This window comes from Dryobates pubescens, chromosome Z (assembly GCF_014839835.1).
Source record: "Dryobates pubescens isolate bDryPub1 chromosome Z, bDryPub1.pri, whole genome shotgun sequence".
Classification (NCBI taxonomy): Eukaryota; Metazoa; Chordata; class Aves; order Piciformes; family Picidae; genus Dryobates; species Dryobates pubescens.
Genome location: NC_071657.1, coordinates 105,280,963 through 105,301,496, shown reverse-complemented (window position 1 = coordinate 105,301,496; position 20,534 = coordinate 105,280,963). Strand labels below are relative to the sequence as shown.

Sequence of the window (20,534 nt, the reverse complement as noted above, 5' to 3'; positions counted from 1 at the left end):
GACTTTGTATCCCACATGAAAATCTCAAGTAAGTTGAAATAATACAGTGCATGTGGAGAACTTTAGTGGCCACTTAGAAATAGGAGCTTGTATCAAAATAGTTAATCAAGAAAATGCCCATTCTGGAAGGTATGTACAGGAAACTCATGTAAGGAAGTAGAACTGCAAACATGCAGTTTCTTGAATTGACACTTTCCTGCCCTGTAGTTTTGAGACTTCTTCGATATAATATAGTCCAACTTGTGTTTGTTTTCCTTTTTCCCCCCGTTCCTTTTCTTTGTGCTGTGTCTAGCATTACTTCCATAATCCTATATGGCATATGCATTTTTAACTGTCTTAACATAATGTGCGAAATCAACATAGGCCAAGAACACAAAGTAATACAAACGACCTTGAAAATTTATTAGGCACAGTTGCATAGTCATCCTAGATTGAAGGAATATGTTCTTTCACAAGAAAACCCCAAGAAGATGGATTATGCATATCAATTTGGAAGTGATGATTATGTGACCATTGAAGGCCATTAATAGATTTTAGGGTTGAGTTTGCTTCATAGGCTGTAAGTTGTGATGTTTTGAAAATGGGTAGGTTCTATCAATCCCATCAAATTATACACTGAGCAAAATAATATACTAGGCACAGACTGCAATTAGGATATGAATCCACCAGTAAATATTGCATAAATATAATGACAGAGTCACTCTCAAATTTTTGTGTACAGTTTTATCCAGAAGACCCTTCAATAAGTAAATCGTTATTAGAGCTCGGCACAATTGGAGAACATAGGAAAGGAAAGAAAAAGAATAATCCTAGAATTCTCAGAATATAAAAGAATTAATTATTTTAGGTTACTTAGACTGTTCATTTATAAATAAGAGTTATTTGTATGACTCAAAAGTGTCCTTGACTAATTTTTAATATTTCATGGGGCTGATCTCACTCTTGTAATTTATAATTGCCCTTTGTAGTTGTTCTGAGTCTTCCCTTAAGCCCTCCTAACCACTTGACTGTGCTATCCTGCAGGCATTTTTTGTTTGCATGGTAAACAGATGCAAATAATATGCCTTATTTCCATTTGGCACTTCTGTTTGATTATTGCTATGCTGTTATTACCTCTGTTGTAAATGGAGGAAGTATAATGTGAATTGCATGTCAAGAGTAGTTAGCTGTATGAAAAAAACCAAACAAACCAACAAAAGTAATCAACAAAAACCCCAAACAATGAAAAAGCCACCAGAGTACACATAGGAATGCTACTTCTGGGTTTATGATTTGTGTTGCAGGAGAGAGGTATTCAAGAGCCCTGACAATATACCTTCAAGTAGTAACATAATGCAAAGAATGGGCAAATAATCTCATGAAGCTAAAATTACGTAATGAAAGCACTAAATAACCTGAAGCATGTTACGGCAAGGAACGTGGGTGGGTAGGAGTAGGCTGTTGTAAGAACCAGTTTTGATTAGAGACTTGTCTGACCCCTGTTAATTAGCTGATACTGAGGTGTAGCAGGTGCAAATTCAGGAAACAGTATAGAACTGTAGGCTGCAGTAAAGCTGTACTCAATAGGCAGCTGCAGATCAGACTGTAGGGCCTGTGCGTCTGTATAGCTTCCCATTCTTGGTACTGCATATGCCAGTTAATTTAGGGAGAAAAATTCACACGAGTTGTTTTGTGCAATCAACCTGTGCTCACTCTTGCCTCCCAGTCAATTTGATGTAGATTTACTTCAGGCCTTGCCTTTCCTTGTAATTGGCCTTGGCATTACTGAATGAAAATGGGCTCTCCATTTGCAGAATCTTTTGCAAACAATCGGTTGCTTTCACAGAAATGGAGCAATGACACTTTGGCAAGGAAGCTTAGGGAAAGCATTTCAGAAAAAAATTCTCTTTCCTTCAACACACCACTGTTTACATATTTAATAGAAACAGTACTATGTCTATTTGGTTTCCAATTTGTGTTTAATTCTATTAAATTTGTTAAACTTGTGTATTTAAGTAGCCTTGTACAATGGTTAGGGAAATGTTTACTGTGTAAATATAATGTAAGCAAACTATGTTGATAGACTGACTTAAACCAACAAACAGGTCATCTCATGCTTGTAACTTCTGCATAGCAGATGTATGATACATTTTGTAATTTCAGTTTAAAGGATAACCCGTTAAAGCATTTCCTTAACTCCCTCTTTATTTTCCAGTCAACTAATTTTCTGCTTCTTTACACACACATAACTAATCAATATGTAGTTGGATGCCAGAAACATGTTTACTGTTGGCTGTCATTTGGTATGAATAAATGGAATGTATAAAGAATAGATGAACTTTGAGTGAAATTTGTTGTAGTGTGGGTGTAGGTGTTTGATCATCCTAGACCGCAGCTTCCAGGCCAAGATGTTAGCAGGGCAAAGTAGTTTATGTTATACAGCAAAGTTATATACTCTGTCGGAAGGCATGTGTCACATCTTAATTGGTTATTTTCTACTGGTGTGCGTGTAATAAAGGCATACAGTAGGTTAAAATAACAAAACAATATTCTAACACATCCAACAAAATTCTGCCCAGTTTCTCCCTTCAGTTACGATATGTTTACATTCTTTTCTCAGTCAGAGACTAAATGTAGCCGTTCCAAAGCTATCCGAAAACAGCCCTTCTCCTACAAAAATTGGGTGGCAAAAATTTTTGTGCCTTTACAGGAATTCCAAATGCTGTAATCTCAGATTATTTAATGACAATAACTGGTTGTCTTTGTGTACTGCAATGAAAAAATTATAGGGTGAATCTCAAGAAATTATATTTAAAATGAAAACTTAATAGATGTCTCTCTTTTTTCACATCACAGTGGCCACATGTATTGTTGCAGTAACTTAAAGTATCATTTTTGAGGCATAGGAAGCTTAACATAAACACGAGGAATTTTTTTTTTTTCACTGTGAAGTTGATGGAACACTGGAACGGGCTGCCTGGGGGGTTGTGGAGTCTTCCTCTCTGGAGATGTTTTGCCTAGTTTGTCTTTGAAGGATGTATTTCTCCTTTGTGAAGATACCTGGACATAATAGTCATTGCACTACATACTAAGTGATGTTTTTGACTAGTTTGTATGGGACAAGTCTTTATTATTCTTTAGTAAACTTTTTCTTCCCATTCTTCCCTTTCTACTCTGGTCTCAGGTTTTCAATGTTTTGTGTTTAGTGTCAGTGTTGTGATGTGGTGGTTATTTTGGTTTGGTTTGGTGTTGTGGGTTGTTTTGTGTGGAGTGATTGGTTGTTTGGTTTTTTTGGGGGGCTTTTCAGGTTCTTGTTTGGACACTATGAAATAGGGGTATAAAATACCAATTAAAATTTAATTGGGTCTCCTCTCAATCCACTTGCTCCTTAACCTGTGCTGATACTAGTGATTGTCCTGACCCAGGTTCAGGATGTTATACTTGGCATTGTTAAACTTCACGGTTTGTCTGGGCCCTGTCTTCAAGCCTGTCAAGGTCCATCTGAATGACATTACTTCCCTCTATTGAATCAACTTTAGTGCTCAGCTTGGCCTCATCTGCAAACTCACTGAGGGTGCAGTTGAACCTACTGTCCATGTTATTGATGAAGTTATTTAATAGTATTTGACATATTATGGACTCTTGAAGAACACCTTGTTATTGATTTCCATTTGGAATTGAGACATTGACTCTTGGACATGGAAAATCACCCAATTCTGTCTAATCATCAAAACCATGTCTCTCCAATAAGTGGCAAGAATGTTGTAGAAAAAAGTGGGAAAAATATAGATTTCTGTTGTTTTCTTTTAGCAAGGATTGATTCATTTTGACTTGAGCAAGGATTCCTTCCTATTCTGAGTTCCAAATGCCATCACTGAATTAAGTTTTTATTGGGAGGGGGGAAGGGAGAGGAAGGCTAAAGCTGAACAGATGCAGATCGATTAACAAACAAAATAATTTTCCTCTTTTCTCAGTTCTGTAAAAGGGCCCTGTACCCTAAATTTTTGCCCTTTTTGGTCAGGAGCCTTGCTATTCAAGTATGATTTGCATAATGAATGGATAGGAAACACTGTGAACTTCTTAGAAGAGACCCTGTTCCACTTCTTTCAGGAAATACTTGCCTAAAAACTGAGAATCAAATTTTTATTAATATTGCTGATAGGTGCCTGGCACAGATAGTAAAATAACTTCTTTTTGTGGTGAACTCCACAGAGAGCATTCAAAATCCATTGATCTGAACATCATTCAGTAGTCGTAGCACAGTTTTAAAAAAACTCCTGTATTATACTTAACAGCAGAGGGTTTCTTTGAGCAAGAATGGAGTTCTGTACTTAATCTGTTTCCAGATGAGATTGGCTGCAGGGTATTGGAATAGAACTGTAAATTCAGCTGATGTGGAGGCCTTATTGTTAAAATTATATAAGAAAAAAAATTTTCTAAAAATCATCCAAATTCCTGTATACATAGAAAATTGCCTTGGTAATTACCACTAACTGATCAATGGGGTGGAAAAAAACCAACTTGACAGCACTGTGCCACAAATGGCCTGTGGCTTAGACAGCAGCACTCTGTGCTGGGTTAGGAACTGGAGGGCTGCCCTGTGGTGGTGAATGGTGCCACATCCATTTGGAGGCCAGTCACTAGTGGCGTCCCCCAGGGATCAGTGCTGGGTCTCATTCCTGTTCAATATCTTTATTGATGATCTGGATGAGGGGATTGAATCCATCATCAGTAAATTTGCAGATGACACCAAATTTAGAGCAGGTGTTGATCTGTTAGAGTGTAGAAGGGTTCTCCAGAGGTATCCTGACAGGCTGGACAGATGGGCAGAGTCCAACATGACATTCAACAAGTCCAAGTGCCAGGTGCTGCACTTTGGTCACAACCACCCCATGCAGCGCTACAGGCTGGGGTCAGAGTGGCTGGAGAACAGCCAGGCAGAAAGGGACCTGGGGGTGCTGGTTGATAGCTGGCTGAACATGAGCCAGCAGTGTGGCCCAGGTGGCCAATAAGGCCAATGGCATCCTAGCCTGCATCAGAAATAGTGTGGCCAGCAGGAGTAGGGAAGTCATTGTGCCCCTGTACTCAGCACTGGTTAGGCCACACCTTGAGTCCTATGTCCAGTTCTGGGCGCCTCAATTTAAGAAGGATATTGAGACTCTTGAACATGTCCAGAGAAGGGCAACGAGGCTGCTGAGAGGCCTTGAGCACAAGCCCTATAAGGAGAGGCTGAGGGAGCTGGGATTGTTTAGCCTGGAGAAGAGGAGGCTCAGGGGAGACCTTATTGCTCTTTACAACTACCTGAAGGGAGGTTGTAGGCAGGTGGGGGTTGGTCTCTTCTCCCAGGCAACCAGCACCAGAACAAGAGGACAGTCTCGAGCTGCACCGGGGGAAGTTTAGGCTTGAGGTGAGGAGAAAGTTCTTCACTGAGAGAGTTGTTCGCCATTGGAGTGTGCTGCCCAGGGAGGTAGTGGAGTCACCATCCCTGGAGGTGTTCAAGAGGGGATTGGATGTGGCACTTGGTGCTATGGTTTAGTTACTCATGAGGTCTTGGCTGACAGGTTGGACTTGATGATCCTTGACATCTTTTCCAACCTTATTGATTCTATGAAATACTTGATGCCTGAAAGTGGCATGGAGTCACTATATTAAAATGAACAGAAGTAGTTGAAAGACAATCTGTGAACTATTTTGGATGACTGATTCAATTTTGCAAGGTTGCATGTCTTCTTTTTTTGTTTGCCTTTCCCAAGCTCAACTTTAAAGGCACATGGAGGAAGCTCTTCTAAGAGAAGAACTGTAGTTCATGAATGGTGCATTCCCTACGAATTTCTTTGTCTGATTTGGATCCTCTTTATTCTGTACACTATGAAATTTGTCAGCAGCTTTCCTCCTAAGACAAAGATATTGAGGGAAATTATAAAAATAAAGGAAGTCTTTGCTTTTTTTTATGTGGTAAATAAATGTACATTGTAGGTAGACTTCTGGTTTTGATTATTTTTGTTAATGGGTGAAGCTCTCTAAGACTCGCTCTTGTGAATAATTGACTGTTATGGCTCAGTAATCTAGACCTGTAACTATTCCAGTTATTTTAGTTGTGACTTCTTTGTACTTTAGTTTCACTCTCAAGGACCAGTGGTAAATTAGGTTTTGGTTTTTTTTTAAATACAGATATTCCAGTAGTGTTACTTGTGTAGTTGATTATTTGTTCCAAATACATAGGAATTTTTTTTTTTTTAAAAAGAAGGGGGGGGGGGGGGAAGAGTGGGGGGATGGAACACGGCTGTCATTGTTTAAAAGTAAATAATTACTATTTGGGTGCTCACTTAAAAACTGGATCTTTGTGACTGCAAAATTTTGTCCTCTCAAGCAGGAGAAATAAGTATGGTCTGCTGTTTCTAAATAAGTGGGGAAAATGTCTTCTTTAACTGGTAGTGTAAGTGGCCTTTTCTATTTTCTCCATTTCTGTATAGAGGCCTTAGTTCTACTTGGAAACTTTCGTAGGCTGTTTGAACTGCTTTAATATAAAAACAGTTGATGATGCACAGAAATTGAATGTTGTAGGAGACAGATGAAAAACTATAATGCCATTGAAAATCTTCTCCTGGCATAGCCATTCTTCATTGCTTATTTTCATAGTTTCTTTTGACTTCACTTGTTGCAGTTCTTTCTTAGCGGTCTTTATTAATCTTCCTTTTGCCTTAGTTTTCGTAATCTTCTGTTCACTTGTTTTCTCTCATCTTCTGACACCAGCCAAATCTGCTTCTGCTTCTCTGGCTTTCCCCATGAAGTAGTGGACCAAACGTACTTTCCTGCTCTTTGCTAAAACATGCCTAAAAAAGATCTTACCTTGTATTTACAGCATTGGATTGGACTTTGTTTCCTGTTTTCTTTATGTCCTGTATTCAGAATAACTCTATTCCCTTAATCTTCTCAATGTAACAGTGTTTGCTTAAAAAAATAAAAATAAAATTAAGGAAGTGCCTAACAGAGCTATTAGTCATTTTGGAAATCAGTTGCTGTGGTTGCTATAGTAATAACAAGCTCTGTTATTAGAACTATTTTCTATATGTACTGTGTGTGTTTATGACATGCTGCTGGGGGAGCTGCAGTTCTGTGGATCTATGCTCTTGAAAGAATTTTCCAGCTTTGTAAAGGTAAATTATGCAAGAAATTTACATGATAGGAACATAAAACATGTAAATGTGGTTTATCATATCTATCGTGCAGTTGTTCATGCAGACCTGTACTTCATGTAGCCATTTACAGTAATCTCAACGAAAAAACAGCTTTATCAATAATGAATTACACAGGCAGAGAAATTTTAAACTCCTTTCTTGACTTTTTTTTTAATTTATTTGTAACTAATAGAATGATGAGCTTGTAGGTCCAAGAAAAATATTTGTAAACTTGGTTGTTTCCCTCCTGTGTTCTCGGTGTAATGGGGCTAGAAAGCTGGTAAAGTATTGGCATGTTTTCTTTGTAGAATGCCATGTGAAATATTTGTAGCATATGAAAAATCAGTCCATTTAAAGAAGTAAAAGGATACTATCCTAAGATTAAAAGCAATTATTCTGAAACAAACTTCTTCAGAGGCAAGAAATGTATATCTGAATCTATTGTAGTAAAACAGATGAAACAAAATTTTCCAGAAACAAATAACCTATATCAATTTGAAGATTTTACATATTGCGTTTCCCCTTCATAAGATATTCTAACCCAATGTTTCTTTGGGGGGTGGGGGAAGCTCTTTTCTAAGCAGAAGTCACAGTTGGCTAGTGCTAGCAGATGGGGATATTTTTGGCCTCATTGATAAGTATTTATAAATAATTGATACTTATTGTCACAGAATTACGTAAAATAATGAGAACTGAAGGACAGAATAGCAATGAGTGTTCAAAGTGTTGTTTCAGAAAGTATCCTTTAATTTTGGAATAGTCTATAGACAAGGTTTTACAAATACTGCTTTTGGATCTCGCTACTTTCAGCTCTGAATCAGTAGGTTAAACTTAATTCTGTACTCATATTTTTAGCAAGTGATCCTGTCTGTGACGACAAAGTTTTATAGCTGCTCACTTTTCAAATAATTGTTCTGGAATTTTAAGAGAACTGTCATTGTATTGAAGCAAGGATATTTATTACTTTTTTTTTTTTTTTTTTTTTTTTTGGGTGGTACTATCTTGATTGAAAATGTGTCTGTTTTGTAGGTGCTGTTAAAGTTCTTTTTGTAGAAATTCTGTGCTGGTGAGCATGTTCTCTAGGTCCTAACTGGGACATTCAATTCCTTGGGAAATCTGGAAGGGGAAGGAATTAGTTTTATGACAGAAAATTGAAACGGTACTTTGATTAGGGAGATTGTAACATTTCAACCAATGACAAATACTTTAATGGTTAATTAGAGGACAAGTTCCAAGGTACAAGTATTTTTCCATGGTACTTTTAAAATTGTGGCCGAGGATGGATTTCCTCTTATGCCTTTATTTAAAGTGTTACATTTAAATGTAAAAAGTATGGGGTAGGCATATAGTCAAATAGGCTCTTACAAGGCAATGATTTACAGGTTTGAAACCTTCACACCAGTACTTCTGTAGTGCTACATTCTATGCAATAGAAGATAATCAACTTACTGTGTGGTTGGAGTTTTTGTACCCTAAACAGCAGAAATGTGGTAGCTTTGTAATTGTTCTTCATTTGTGGCTAACCTAATTCTTTCCTGTTAAACTTGATTAAAACGGAAATCAAAACCACTTCAATAGGCAAGGACAGATTTGGGAAAAAAGTGTCACAGGTGTGGAAGTGCTGTGGATATTAAAAAAAAATCAAACCCAAACAAAATAAATTTAAATTCTTTGTCAAGACTGTCTTTGCTTGGTCCTGAACATAAACCAAAAGTTCATATTTTCCTAATATAAAAAAAAAAACAAACAAAAAAACTCCATCCTATTCTGGATTTTCATTTCAGTATTGTCTATCTGCTGTTCTATGAAAGTCTCCTTAATGAAGCTGGCTTCTGTACATCTGTGTTCTGTACTCCAGCCTTTGTGTGTCATGGCAGAGCATGGCTTTTTTGTAAAGAGTATTTGTAAGTGAGTGGTTATGAATTAATAGAAAATAGCCCAAGCTCTTGGGAAGTGGCATAGCATTAAAGCGTATATTCTTGTTTTTATGATTCCTGTGTATTTACATGTATTTTGCTGATACACTGATCTTTTACAGTACCTTGTCTTTGTGAAACTGAATAGAATTTTATTTTTCTGATGCCAGTTTTTTGTTACAGGCTTTAGATTATAGAAGAGTGATCAACATGGACTTTTTGCAATTGTTTTCCCTTCTCATGCACACTGCTACATATTAATTTTAAAACATCTGTGATGAAAAAAGCTATAGTTACATATGCTACAGCTTGGTATCAGCAAGCAAGAGAGCATCAGTCTTTGGGATTATCACAGAGTAGTAGAGATTGGCCACTATAAGATCTTCCCTGAGCCTTCTCTTCTCCAGGCTGAACACCCCCAGCTCCCTCAGCCTGTCCTCATAGAGGGTGTTCCAGCCCCCTGAATCTTTTTTGTGACTCTCCTCTGGACCTGCTCCATTAGGTCCATGCTCTTCCTGTGTTGAGGGCTCCACAGCTGTATGCAGTACTCCAGGAGAGGCCTCACCAGAACAGAGTAAAGCTGCAAATTCACCTCTCTTGATGCAGCCCAGGATGTGATTGACCTTCTGCACTTCTGCAGTTGGTCATAGTTGGCTAACATTCAACTTCTCATTGGCCAGCAACCCCAAGTCCTTTTTCACAGGACTGCTCTCAATTTCATCATCCCCCAGCCTGTATTGATACCTAGAATTGCCCTGACCTATGTATATGTATAATTAATTGAAATAAATATGTACAAAGTGAAATATAGAATTTTGCTGGTTTGTATTCTTTTGCAGGTTTATGATTTGTACTTGTGCAATTTTAACCCATAGTTTTTCTAGTACATAGTAAGGAGAGAAAGAACTAGAAGTAGATATATCCTAAAAAGATGGCTTCTTAGGGAAACTCTTAAGCATATCTTGTTTTCACATTTTCTATGATTTTTCTATAATTTTTTTCCACATGATAAAACTATTTTCACAATCAATATGTGAAGTCCCACAGACTGGTTTAGCTGGATATTATATCTGACAAATGGCTTTCAAGAGAAAGGAGTACAACATGAAGACTGAGAACATGGAATGAGATTAAATTGCAGATTTCAGACAAAGTATCATTCTTTTTCCAGCTTCAAATCTAATTTTTAATTAGGATCTGTGTAAAGTTATTAAACAACAACAATGAATATTTCTTTCATTCTAATAAAAGGTGTAATGTAAAAAGTAATGATGATAAATACTCCATAAAATTACCTTAGCAATCTCAGAACCTGTTACCATAGATATCCCTATGGATAGTTATTATCCAGTATTTTAGTAATTTGTTAGAATTGTCATAAAATTCTGATTTCATTGGACTTTGTAAGAAGACGTGATTACTGTTGCAAACAACTTTGCACTTATGCTTATTTTAATGGATAGTAGTTGTCTTTATTCTCATGAAATGCTTCTCTCTTAATAGAAGAATTACGGAAATTGAGTTGGTCTGGCATTCCCAAAAAGGTTCGTCCGATTGCATGGAAGCTTCTTTCAGTAAGTTCTGCATCCTTTGCCTTTATTAGTAATTTTTTCAAGCATTGCAAGTATTTTTGCTGGAGTTGTGGTCTATCAGCGATACTTGGAAACGTTTTGTTTGTTGCTGAATTGTAGTAAAAGTTGTGTTCTTTTGCTTGGTTTCAAGATTAATTTGTCAAACTGAAAGGGTAGGAATAAGAAGTAGTAGTAAGTGATGTCAGCTGTCTATTTTTCAGCCTGGCTTTCATAGAAGGTCTTATGTGATAACAGTGGCCTCTTTCAAACAAATGGTGGAGCATTAAAAGACATGCACTTTCTTAAAGATGTGTTGAAACTAGGCACATAGTAGAGGAAAAGAAGCCTGCCAATGCCCTGTTATAGGCTTCATTCAAGCTTCACATTAAAATAACTCCAAGGAAGGATTGTACTGAGGAAAAGTTGTGATACTATCTTAATGGATTTTTGGCCAATGTTTCTGTAGTGGTTTAAGATAAATCTGAACTGCTGTGGCCTTGTGACCTTGTGACATTGGCTCTTCTGATGTCAGACCTGTGAGACAGTTCAGGGAGATAAGCTAATTAAAAGCTAATCATTTTTCTGTAGTGTGAGTTTTTGGTTGTCTGAGTTCTCTCATCTTTGCCCAGGGGCCAGAGGAATTTAAGAGGGCAGTAGCTTGGGAGTAGGTTGACTGAAATACCATGGACATCAGAGACAGGATGTGGAAATATAGATTCAGTGGACTTGGCATTACACAACTAGATTTTTTTTTTTTTTTTTAAATCTCTGCACAATATTTAAAAAGCTGTTTCTGTAAAAATACAATGTATTTCTCATAGGATCATTTTTCATGTCAGTCTTTTCAGTTATAATACTTGTGATGGCAAACAGTTGTGCATTTTAGCTCTTGTTTTTCTGCCTGTGGTTGGGAGAAGAACGTGTGAAGATGTTTGTATTAGAAAGAAGCAAAAATCACCTGCTAGCTACTCTCTAGAGGCTGTGGAAGACACTTTACCAGCAAATCTTCATGTGTTTAAGACCTGTTTAAAAATCTGAGTTACACACACCGCAGTTTAATAAATTTTTCAGAGAGTAGACTTAAATAGCTCTTTGCTTTCTATAGAATAATTCAACAAGGAATGCAGAGTATTTACTTCAGATTGAGACTGATTTCCAGTGACTAAAAGAATCTCTCCTGATGATGAGTTCTAACTTTGAAGCTTAGTTCCCTCTAATGCCAAACTCAGATGCAGCTTCTTAGTGGTGAATATTCGAATATCTTGCTGAAATCAAAATTGAAAGTGCAGTTTACAGTTAAGTTTTGTTCTGTTTCCAAAGTTATGGTCTAAGATTTTGATAAAGAGCTCCTATTTTTTTCCCTCTTGAATTTAGAATGTCTGTTTTTAAAATACTAAAAGCAAAAAACCCCATGTCTTAACTCTAAATTGACTTTGAAACACAGTAAACTGAAACATGAGGATAGGATTAGCTCTGAATCAGAGAAGTGACAGAGGTTTAGAAAATTGTAATTACACAAAATTTAACTGGAGTCACTTTTTTACTTGCAAGTAAGAACATGGGCTTTCCATGAGCTTCAACTTCATTCCATAAAATGTAGATTTCTGGTGTTCTGCTGTTCTAACCATTCTAGTTCAATTCTTACCTTTGGCTTTTTGTCACTCCTCTGTAAAGAAACTGTCTTCATGTAATTTTGGTTTTACTTTTAGAATTAAGTGGATTGATTTTTTTTTTTAATTATTGTTTTTTTCTTCTCCTAAGAGACTTCTGTGTATGTGGTATTTTTTTCCCCCTGCTACTAAATAGCAATATTTTCAAAGTTCTCAGGTTTTCTTACCATGATTTTTAAAAATCTTCCTCAATTAATACATTTTGGAAACCCAAAGATGAGTCATTTAGTAGTTGCTAATTAAGGCAGCAGCTTCTTTCAACTTTCTGAAGTGGAGAACAAAGTGTTTTGAGTATTTGTGGTCATAAACTCCATGATGCTTTTTTTGTTCTATTGGTAATTAATTTTTAAGTCACATTAATTGTTAAAACGTGTTACCTACTGCGAATACAGAACTCAGATAAGAAGAGAGAACAGGGTAATCTTTTAAGGTGTGCTGGGAGCTGTTGGGAAAGCAAGTGTGACCAAAACTATTTTAGTTAAAGAGCAGTTGAAAAACAAACAAACAGACAAAGACCAAAACCACAAACAAACTAAAGCATTGTTTAGAGCTAAATTAAGGCTGGATGTGTTCATTCTGGATATTCAAAAGTCTTAGTAAAAAGACCAAGCTGATTTTGACAACTGGTGTTCAATTGACAGTTGGACTTGATGTTAGAGGTCTTTTCCAACGGGAACAATTCTGTGATTCTGTGGTAGTATTTAAGGCAGAAGGTTATTGCCTTGCAAGTAACATCAGCACTTAAATTTGGAATTTTCATAATATGGTTAAAATAATGGAACAGTTGAGATATTTGTTACATAGTCAGAATGCTAATGATGTTAACATGTATTTGATTACAAATTTTCAAAGGGAAGAAATTTGAAAATCAGTATAATATTCGGGGGCTGTTGATGTTATATATGTGTACTGGTAACAGTATATCCGAAGTGGCACGATGTATTTTAAAAATATCACAAAACCATTAAGTATACTCTGCAGCAAGCAGAGTTATTCAGATTCACTTCTCTTTTGAATAAGAAAACTGAAGATATGGTTTCACAAGCCTTTAGAGGAAAATAATGAATAAACAGGTTAAATTCTCTGCCAGTTTATTCCCTGATACTATGTTGTAAGCCTTTCCAACTTCTAACAATAAAACTGTAGAGTGGATGGGAAACAAGACATGTCGAGTTGAGAGATGAATTTAGTCTGTGGAACTAAATAATGGCAAAAGGACTTACTGAGAAAATACTGGTATCCTTTGAACAATCACATTTGATCTCACAAATGAATTATTTTCTAATAAAACTAAGATGTCCTACAGGGGAAAAAAGAAAGAGAATAAATGTGAGGCACAATTCAACATTTAATTTAATGCAAAACACTGGAACAGGACACTAAATGTCAGAATGAATCTTGAGGTAAAAGATGGTCAATTTAAAGTACCTGGAACTAGATATAAGTCAGTATGTCTTCAAAGATACACTTTGGCAGAAATGTCTCTTAAGGTATGTGGAATGTGATATGTTTGTACTTATTCTGTTACATTTTAATTTCTTATTTTAAGATATGGGAATACCATTTTAAATGATTGTAATGGCTTGGACAGGCGCATGCTATGTTGGGTTAAGAACTGGCTGAATTGGCCAGGAACAGAGAATTTCAGTGAATGGTTTTAAATCCAATTGGTGGTCAGTTACTGGGCTCAGTACTGGGGCCAGTTCTGTTTAACATCTTTATCAGTGATGGGGATGAGGGGATTGAGTGTATCCTCAGTAAGTTTGCAGGCACCAAGTTGGGTGTTGCTCCAATAATGGCCATACAGGAATGCAGAAAATAGTGAGCTCATTTAGCAGTGTATTTATCTGAACTTACTTATTTGATCATTTCCTACAGAAGGTAAGCATCATCATAGAATTTTTCATGAAAAATTGTGTTTTAAAGCTGGCCGAGGTGTTTGTATCTGAAACGTTGCATCAGTTGGAATGCTTAGAAAACTGATTTACCAAAGGATTATTCAGGGTCCATGTAGGACAACATGGCACTACATCAGTTTATTAGCTTTCTTGTCATATGTGATAAGGCAAACAATAATATTTGTTTCATGTCATATTTGGTGTGGTTTTGTTTGTTTTTCAGGGCTATCTTCCTGCAAATGTGGACCGAAGAGAAAGCACTTTACAAAGAAAACGCAAAGAGTATTTTGCATTTGTTGAACAATACTATGATTCCAGAAATGATGAAAATCACCAAGATACCTATAGACAGGTAAAACACCTACTGAAGTTGACTTTCACTTACAGGACATCTCTTTGATCTGAAATTCAAAACAATTGATATCTTTAATGCTGGCTTTTGTCATGCCAGTAATAGCACCGCTCTTCGGTGTAGTCATGATTATCTGTTTGAGAGTAGTAGAGTCTTCAGATCTTTCATTCCTACTCAGTCTCTTTCAAATGAGTGAAAATGGACAGGAAAAATATAACAGTGACTGTTTGTTCTGTACTTCTGTTTTGGAAGTTGAAACTGTATGATACAGAGTAAACACAGATGTGTTAAGCTTGCTTACCCACTTAGATAAGCAGATCACTTTTCTTCAAATTTTCTGTTAAAAGGCATAGTTTGTGTCGCTAAGTACAGACTGAGTAATACTACTTTAGCCTGACTTAGGACAGAAGCAGCTGAGATCTTTCATCTACAAGCCTGATCTTCAGTAGCAAGAAGTACATATGATGGTGTCAGTTGAACATGACTTTACAGGTGTAGTAGTATGTATTTACTCATAATTACCATGAGGTAATGAGTATTGTCAATATGACTAATTTGCAAATAGTCAAAATGTGATAAAAGGATCCTAAAATGTGAAAATTAAGTATGTGGTTTTTTTTTTTAAAATTCTGTCTCATTGATAGATTTACAATGGCTTAAAGATTTTTACTGTATGTTGTGAAATACAGTAAACACATTACTCCAAAAATAGTGTTGCAATGGGATTATAACTGTAAACCCATAGGATTGTTTAAATTGTTGTATTGTTTAAAAAGTGTGCAGTTTGTTCCTGTTACAGTATTCTTCTCTCCAATTAGATCCATATAGATATCCCACGCATGAGTCCTGAAGTTTTAAGACTTCAGCCCAAAGTAACAGAGGTAAGAATTATATCTGAAGAATTACTACTTTTTTTTTTTTAAAGAAATAATTTTATTAATGGCTGTCACGACATTCCTTAATAATTAATTTGGCAACACTTGGTGTCTTCATGTCAGAACTAGCAAAATAAAAAGAAAGATATTTAGGTATGCACCATTACTCATATTTACGTTGCTATTCTTAAGAGCTATCTTAATAGCTAAAGCATCTTGAAAATATCTTGCATTGTATCTGCCAGTTTTTCTTTTGTTCTTGTGACTTTGAGTTTTTGTTGTTGCGGGTTGTTTGTTTTGCTGTGTGTGGTTTGGTTTTTTTTTTTAATAATGTGGTTTTGAAGTAATCAAGAGCGTAGGTCTTGTGTCTTCTATGTGTTTGTCAAAATTATTCAAGGTCTAGAAGCTCTTATCATGGGGTCTTCCACTAGGAAAATTACCTTTCTGTAAATTAGTAGCATGACTGGTTTGTGTTCTTGGTTTGATTTTGCTTCTTTGTAAGTTTTGATATATCAAGTACAATATTTAAATTGCTTTTACTAGTGTAGTAAATATATATCAATTAATGATTTATATTTTAATATGTTAGTTAAATTTGTCTATATTGTTGTGTAATTTAATTCCACAGGGAATTTGTAAAATATAGGTGATAAATAGTACAGATGTGAATCATCCTCTTTCAGTTAGTAATTTTACTCCTTCAGTTTATTTTTCTAATGGATTGAGAGTTCCTTGGATGATAGGAGAAGTCAAGTGAGGAACTATCAATTATTAGTTTAGTGGAAGTGCTCCTCCATGTGTGTTGGAGAACCAGTTTGAAGAAATAGCCTGTACAGGTGTGGTTTTTTTTTTTTGAAAGACAGTGGTATAATAACACTTCTTTCTGTCTGTCTTCTACACAGTGGTGTTTTACCTTGGCCTTTGTAGGGACAAATCAGAGTGAAGTACAAAAAAAATAAAAGAATATAAAAAGAAACAATGCCAGTAAGAAATAAGCTGTCCAAGATGTAAGATCAGTGGCAGTGTTGTAGAAACAAGCCAATAAATGAAATTGGAGGTGAATAGTATTTTATTAAAAATGGTTATGCAAATACTTCTAAGGGTCAGGAAATACTTGTAGTAGCAGCAAGTCTTTTAAATGATTCTAAAGATGCATTTGCATTCAATATAGAGTAGTGACTTTTTTGTGGTGGGTTTTTTACTTCCTTGTATTGCATGCACAGTTCTTACAGTTTCAGTGAAGATCAGCTGTCTCTCAAAAGACTATGACAGTGGATAAGGAGTTGGGTGTATGGCTGCAACCAGATCAACAGCTTGATGTCTGGATGGAGATGCACAACAAGTGGTCCATACCGGAACCAGTGCTGTCTTCATCAAAGATATAGACAGTAGGATTAAGTGCCCACTCAGCAAGGTTGCAGATGACACTAAGATGATTGGTGTGGTCAATATGACGGAGGGACAGGAGGTCATCCAGAGTGACCTGGACATGCTGGATAAGAGGGCCCAGATGAACCTTATGAGGTTCAACAAGGCCAAGTGCAGGGTCCTGTACCTGGGTTGGGACAATCCCCATTATCTATACAGTCCAGAAGAGAATGTGATAGAGAGCAGCCCTGCAGAAGGGACTTGGATACTGGTGGATGAGAAGCAGGGTATTTGCCAGCAATGCACACTTGCAGCCCAGAAGGCCAATTGCATCCTGGGCTGCATCAAGAGAAGCGTTGCCAGCAGACTGAGAGGTGATTCTGTCACTCTGCTCTGGTGAGACTTCATCACCTAAATTGCTGTCCAGCTCTGGAGCCCTCAATACAAGAAGGACATGGATCTCATGGAGAGGGTCCAGAGGGCCACAAAACCAGTCAGAGGGCTGGAGCACTTCTATGAAAACAGGCTGGGAGACTTGAGGTTGTTCATGTGGGAAAAGAGAACGCTCCAGGGAGACCTTAGAGAGGCCTTCCAGTACCTGAAGGGGAGTGACTGTTTACAAAGGCCTGTATCAAAAGGACAAGGGGCAATGGCTTTAAGCTGCAGAAGGTTAGTTTTAGATGAGACATTAGGAAGAAGTTCTTTACAATAGGGGTGGTAGAATAGTGGAATAGGTTACCCAGCAAGGTGGTACAGGCCCTGTCCCTGGAGATATTCAAGGTCAGGCTTGATGGGGCCCTGAGCAACCTGATCTAGTTGGGGTTGTCCCTGTTTATTGCAGGGGGGGTTGGACTAGATGACATCTAGAGGTTTCTTCTAAACCAGTCCGTAATATGATTCTGTGAATAAGGTTCTTACTGTTACCATGAATGAGTGTTAAATTTAAAAGATAATAACTGATTGTTAATAAAATCTCATGAGAGGTAATGGTTCATAGTAGAAAGGCAATTCCAGTTTCTGCTGCTGGTTTAGGAATCAAGAAGGAACCTTTTGGTAAAGTGACCTTTTTCATGAGTTCTAAATGAACGCAGTGATAAGTGCTGTATAGAAACTGATCAGACTGCCTGTCAGGTTTTCAGTGCTCATTTTTTAAAATTCAAAACAGTAAATGGAATTTTACTAAAATGGGTAGGAGTTTGAAAACAATATTTTGGCATAGGTTTGTTGAATATTTGTTTAATGTCTGAGGTTCTGAGGAAAGGAGAGATTGGTCATGCAAATTTGGGGGTTGTTTGACTTGCAGCTCATCTTCATGAAAAATCTTTTCCATAATTTTATTTCCATAGCTGTTACTTACTGATTTACTGATATTTTTTTGTTGTTGTTTGTTTGCTTGTTTCTCACATTGTATTTTGTAACTCCATCACACCAGGAGATTGTTTAGTGAATGATGCTATCCTACATTCAGTAATTGCTATTTCAGTAGGTTTTTCTGGTCACTTCTATCTGACACTTGTTTTCAGGAAAGCTATTTGTATTTGTAGTATGTTAAGTATATTCTTTCTTTGAAGTGAAACACAAAACAGAAACATTGATAATATTGAAAAACTACTATTACTGAAACTGGTGTGACAATTGACAAAAGCAGGAAGGATGGCTGTGAGCTGACTGAACTTTACAGTTTTCCAATAATAGTAAAAATATGGCATAAACACCTGTAACTTCATAAGGGTATAATCATGTAAAATGTGAAAGCAAATTGCAAAACTTAAGGTCTTTATATAGTTGTTGCTTGATGAAGAAGCCCTGCTGATACTGCTTGATGGGCAGAGATAGGTATTTTTTCAGTTTAATATGCAGTGCATATTAAAAACCATGAGGTGACAGGACTAGCTTCAAGAATTCATGGCTAAAGGAATAAGCATCTTGGCTGATAAAATCATGAGGCATTTATGAAGAAGTTGCTAAATGAAGATCTCCCTTTCTGCCTGATCTTTGCCCCAAAACTGAAGTGAGTTTTTAAAATAAAGATTTTATTTGAAACAGAATTAAAATAGTCAGCTTCTTATTCTTGATAAAACTTGAAGAGCAATCGAATAGAAATAATACAGGCTTCATACAGTTCCTCTGCATATTTCATCCTCGATGTCCTTAAAAAGGCTTTCTTATTTTGTTAGTATTGAGGCCTGATCTTAGAGTGACATTGTCCTTTGGTCTGAACTCTCCTTTCTTTCATCCAGTTACCTGTCTCTGCATTCTGCCTTCCTGGGCAGACCTTCTAAAGGGCAAAGATTCTTTTGCTGCAGATGATTATACCTGAATAATAGGGCAAAGCATGTAGCAGCTTTTATTCTGCTGATTATTGTAGCATTTTTAAGACATGTAGCACATTCAGAAGGAAATAATTGAGAGGAAATATAGCTTGTTACACGCCTAAATTGTCTCAGAGAAATTCTGCGATTTCCCTGCTCCATGCTCTTGTCATGCTCTCCTTCCCATGATCAGATATGCTGCATCCTTAGGAGCTTTTGCAGATCCTAAGCAAGGTATAGTTTAGAGTTGTAGGGGGTGGGTGGCTGGCCATTGCCTTTTCTAAATTTCCTGACTTCTTGTGAAGTCTAAAATCCCACACTGCAGTATTAGACGAGCTTAACTAATAAGAATCTCTTTTTATGGGCACGTTATTAAAAAAACATAGGCTCTAAAATATAGAATACCATATTGATAAAATATTTCTTCTTAAGAGGTGAAAAATCATGGGAAGATGATTGAATATTGCTGTGTCTTAATGGAAGAGGAATTACATGATTGGAAAAGCTCCAGTGAATAAGTGCTACTTTGTTCTAACTGCTGTAACTGAATTATATAATAGGTTGGTTTTAACATGTGCTATTACCTTGAAAATGCTTCCTTTTGAAGAACTGAGAAGCTTACTTAGCACTTGAAGTTAATGAATATCAGTATTCATTTATGCTTTTGTATGCATGTTGTTTTACTAGTAATTCTATGACATTAAATCTTTGTATAATTTTTGAGCATTTTGTTTAAATTGTGCTCATCACTTGATAAATTACCTGATAGCTTCTTTAACTCTTTTTCAGATCTTTGAAAGAATTTTGTTTATCTGGGCAATACGTCATCCAGCCAGTGGATATGTTCAGGGCATGAATGATCTTGTTACTCCTTTTTTTGTAGTCTTCGTTTGTGAATATATAGGTAAGATTTGTCTTAATACTGAATTTGTAATCATTTTGGAACAGCATCTTCCTTTTTTTTAATCTAAGTATTGATTTGGATGGGCTAATGAAAGCATAACTTGATACATGGATCTTTTAATAAATATTTGTCATTATAAATCTGTATAGTTCTGACTGCTTCCCAGTATATAGTTACAGAGATTTTGTGTAGTAGTGAAGTTCAGGAGCCTTTCAGGTTTATATCAGAAAAGATCCCCTTTTCAACAAAAATCAACCAAACAGAACCCAAAAAGTTGCAGACATTGTGTTTGTTTGTCAGACCTTAAAGAAGCACAATCTGGGATTTTCTTTCATTTTGGCTTCTAGTTCAGAAATGTCTACCACTTTGATGCTTTTTTTCTTCATAGGTGGTTGTATTCTCCCTTTATTTCTCTTGTAATTCATGTTTTTTTGGTCAAAATTTAGATTGTACATATGAAATAAGCAAAGAAATTTAAACTGGAGGGAAGCTGTTAAACTGGATGTGTGAC

General features: G+C 36.4%; 1 protein-coding gene across 2 annotated transcripts in view; it reads left to right on the top strand.

Moving 5' to 3' along the window:
• Positions 1–20,534, top strand: part of TBC1D22A (TBC1 domain family member 22A) — a 166,539-nt gene that overhangs the window by 5,688 nt on the left and 140,317 nt on the right. For both annotated transcript variants that reach the window (XM_054178620.1, XM_009910194.2), the window contains exons 5-8: positions 10,577–10,647; positions 14,436–14,564; positions 15,383–15,445; positions 19,909–20,023. In XM_054178620.1, coding sequence (XP_054034595.1) covers positions 10,577–10,647; positions 14,436–14,564; positions 15,383–15,445; positions 19,909–20,023 — 378 coding nt within the window. The remainder of the gene's footprint in view (positions 1–10,576; positions 10,648–14,435; positions 14,565–15,382; positions 15,446–19,908; positions 20,024–20,534) is intronic.